Source organism: Sphaerodactylus townsendi, linkage group LG01, assembly GCF_021028975.2.
Source record: "Sphaerodactylus townsendi isolate TG3544 linkage group LG01, MPM_Stown_v2.3, whole genome shotgun sequence".
Classification (NCBI taxonomy): domain Eukaryota; kingdom Metazoa; phylum Chordata; class Lepidosauria; order Squamata; family Sphaerodactylidae; genus Sphaerodactylus; species Sphaerodactylus townsendi.
This window is the reverse complement of record NC_059425.1, coordinates 15,513,821-15,516,726: the sequence shown is the minus strand read 5'-3', so window position 1 is coordinate 15,516,726 and position 2,906 is coordinate 15,513,821. Positions and strand designations below refer to the sequence as shown.

The window sequence follows — 2,906 nt, the reverse complement described above, 5'->3', positions numbered from 1 at the left end:
TGCTTTTGCAAGCTCCCATACTTACCGGTGTTTCGTCGGACGAGAGAGTGTCCTAGAACTCAGGTCCCCGTCCGCTGGATCGGCGATACCGACAGGTGGGTCCCTGGATGCGCCGATCCAGCGGACGTCGGTACCGCGGCCCTTTCCCAGGCGACGGTAAGCAGGGTGGAGGTTCGAGGATTCCCGGGTTTCGGCACCAGCTTGTAGTCGTGCCCGCGATGTCAGCGCAAGAACGAGACGAGACGCGGTGATAACATCTGGTGGAGAGCGCCAGCAGCGGGAGCGCGGGTGTTCGTGTTCCTAGCGACTCTCCCGCGTGCTGGTTCCTGGCACCTTTTATTATGATTCTAGCGGGGGCGTGTAGAAGGGCGGAACAGGAGGGATTCCGGGAGAGCGGGAGAGCGGGAGACTGAGAGATCATCATGTGATGCATGATCTCACCTGGCTGCTACATGCGGAGAGGAGCATCAGCGTCTAGGCCTAATCCTCACCTGGGGGCAAGGCCATTGTCCCTTTGTCTGGGACACCCGGTGGTTGTGAGCCAGGTAGTTCATGACCCGTGACTCATCGGGGGGTGAGGGGCGGGGGAGCGGTGCGACCAGAAGACCGTAGGAGCGCCGGTGTTCCAGCGCTCTACTTACGGCGCTGCTGGGTCAGCAGCTCATCCCTACAGTATTTACACCGGAAACCTTTCCACGTGTGCGCAAACGTTCCCAGTATCCCACATTCTGATTGGTTGTAGTTTTGGGAGAATCCAAACTGGCCATTTCCCGCCCAAGGGCCACAACGGGTCATGACCGCCCCCACAAAAAATGCAGCGCCTCTAATTGGCCAACCCTGAGCGAGTGGGGGGGGAGGGGTGTTGGGAAGAGCAGTGGTCTGTTTCTGTGAGTGGGGGAAAATGTGCCCCCCTTTCCCCCAGTTCTGGATAGGTTCCAGCATGAGCCTCAAAACGGCAAGCGGCAGCCAAAAACAATGCGAAGCAGCAGCATTTCACCTCACTACTCATGAGATCATATTTTTGCGGGGAAAAGCCCCTCTCCCCGATATGCCCGCTGAATGGCCCGATGCACACATCTCCCAAGCACAGCGCTCCAAGCACCCAGTATGTGCACAAAGAAGGGAATGGGGACATTTCGGAACCACACTCCCGATTAAAAGAGGAAGATCGTTGGCCGGTCGCTGCCATCACCAGGAAACATGTTTGGGGGAATGTCTCATGAAGAGCAGGCTGCAACGGTTGGCAGGAGAGACGAACGTGACGTCAGAAGGGGAGACCGGGGAGGCGGGTTGCAGGGGCGGGGAGATCTGGCAGCGAGGAGGGGAAAATAAACTGGGCCTGCTCCTGCAGTGTTTGCATGATAGCAGGACCAGCGCAGGATATTTGAAAAGAACCAATTTGGTGATTTTTCAAAAATCCCGGGATAAGGGAAATATCGCGGGGAAGCCCCGATTTAGGACCGGGAACTGTACGAAAACCTCGCACATGTCGGGAAATGTCATTTCCCCATCCCCATTTGGACCGTGCAGAAAACGCCCTAGAGCAGAGGTCTTCAAACTATGGCCCTCCAGATGTTCATGGACTACAATTCCCATCAGCCTCTGCCAGCATGGCCAAGTGGCAGGGCTGATGGGAATTGTAGTTCCTGAACATCTGGAGGGCCATAGTTTGAAGACCCCTGCCGTAGAGACTCTGAAGATGATTTCTTGGGGGCGGGGTTTTAGGAGGGGAGGGCCCACAGCAGGATACAAAGCCATGCAACCTCCCTTGCAGAACAGCAGTTTGCTCCGGGGCAACTGACCTTTGTTATCTGGAGATCTCTTGCAGGCCGTTTGTGCCCTTATGATCTACTCCTCAGTGAGCATATATACCCTTTGGGTCAGATTCTCAGTGGTGCGCACGCTTCCCCGACCTGAACTCACCATGCTACAGATCAGAGAATCCCTGTGGTTTCCAAAATGGGCAAAGTGCAATTCTCTTCCTGCTTTTGACAGGAAAGCAAAGGAGACAGCCATGCATTGCTCGCTCTTCAGGTTTTCTCCCTCCTCCCTGCCTTCCCCTGCCCAACCAATAGCTCTTCTGGCCATGGTGTTCTTTTTATTTTCACACTGCTGCAACTGACATGGTCCATTGAATTATTGCTCAGCCAAGTCTGTATTCCCCTCCCCTCCCCCCATAAGAAGGTGCCAGGCCACCTTCCCAGAGGGAAATTCCATAGAAAGGAAAGGAAGCAGCAGTCAGGCAAAATGGCAGATTAGATCAGCCTGGGTGGGGGACATTTCACAGAGGAGACTTCACTTTCAAACAGGAAACCGTGGGAAATTCCACTGCAAAACACACAGCTGTGCCGGGAGCAGTAAGTGCAAAGAAGGCTGAAATACTGGGGGGGGGGGGGATCTCCAGGCCCCAACTGGAGGCTGGGAAGCCTCAGGGCTGCTGCAGGTACCAGACCAGTTATTTTTTTACCCTCTGCTTATTTTCTCGCATATACGTGCACTCCCTCTCCAGGTGACTGGCACATAAAGAACTTCTGGAGTACAATCCATGGCTGCACTTGGACAGATCTGTCCACGTGGCCGCAGTGTACAGGTGAAGAGAATGTTACCAGCTTCAAATTGTCCAAGGACACGTATCTCTCGCCAACATGGGGTTACAGCATATACAATGCAGTATACGCCGTGGCTCACGCTCTACATGCCGCAGTGTCACGTCAGCCCCTGGGCAATTTAAGGGGCTCCCAGTCATGGCAGGTATTGGTAATGAATCTTTGTCTCACTATTACACACTAAACTTAACCATGGCCTTATTATCCCTCTTGTGGTCTGTCTGTCTGTCTGTCTGTCTGTCTGTCTGTCTGAGTGTGTGTGTGTGTGTGTGTGTGTGTGTGTGTGTGTGTGTGTGTGTG

At 54.3% G+C, this 2,906-nt stretch overlaps 1 protein-coding gene across 1 annotated transcript in view; it reads left to right on the top strand.

Moving 5' to 3' along the window:
- The first annotated feature begins 1,067 nt into the window (after positions 1 to 1,067).
- The window catches only part of LOC125436726 (vomeronasal type-2 receptor 26-like), a 29,226-nt gene continuing 27,387 nt past the window's right edge, over positions 1,068 to 2,906 (top strand). The window contains exons 1-2 of the mRNA XM_048503969.1: positions 1,068 to 1,170; positions 2,510 to 2,751. Of these exons, the coding sequence (XP_048359926.1) occupies positions 1,068 to 1,170; positions 2,510 to 2,751 (345 nt within the window). The remainder of the gene's footprint in view (positions 1,171 to 2,509; positions 2,752 to 2,906) is intronic.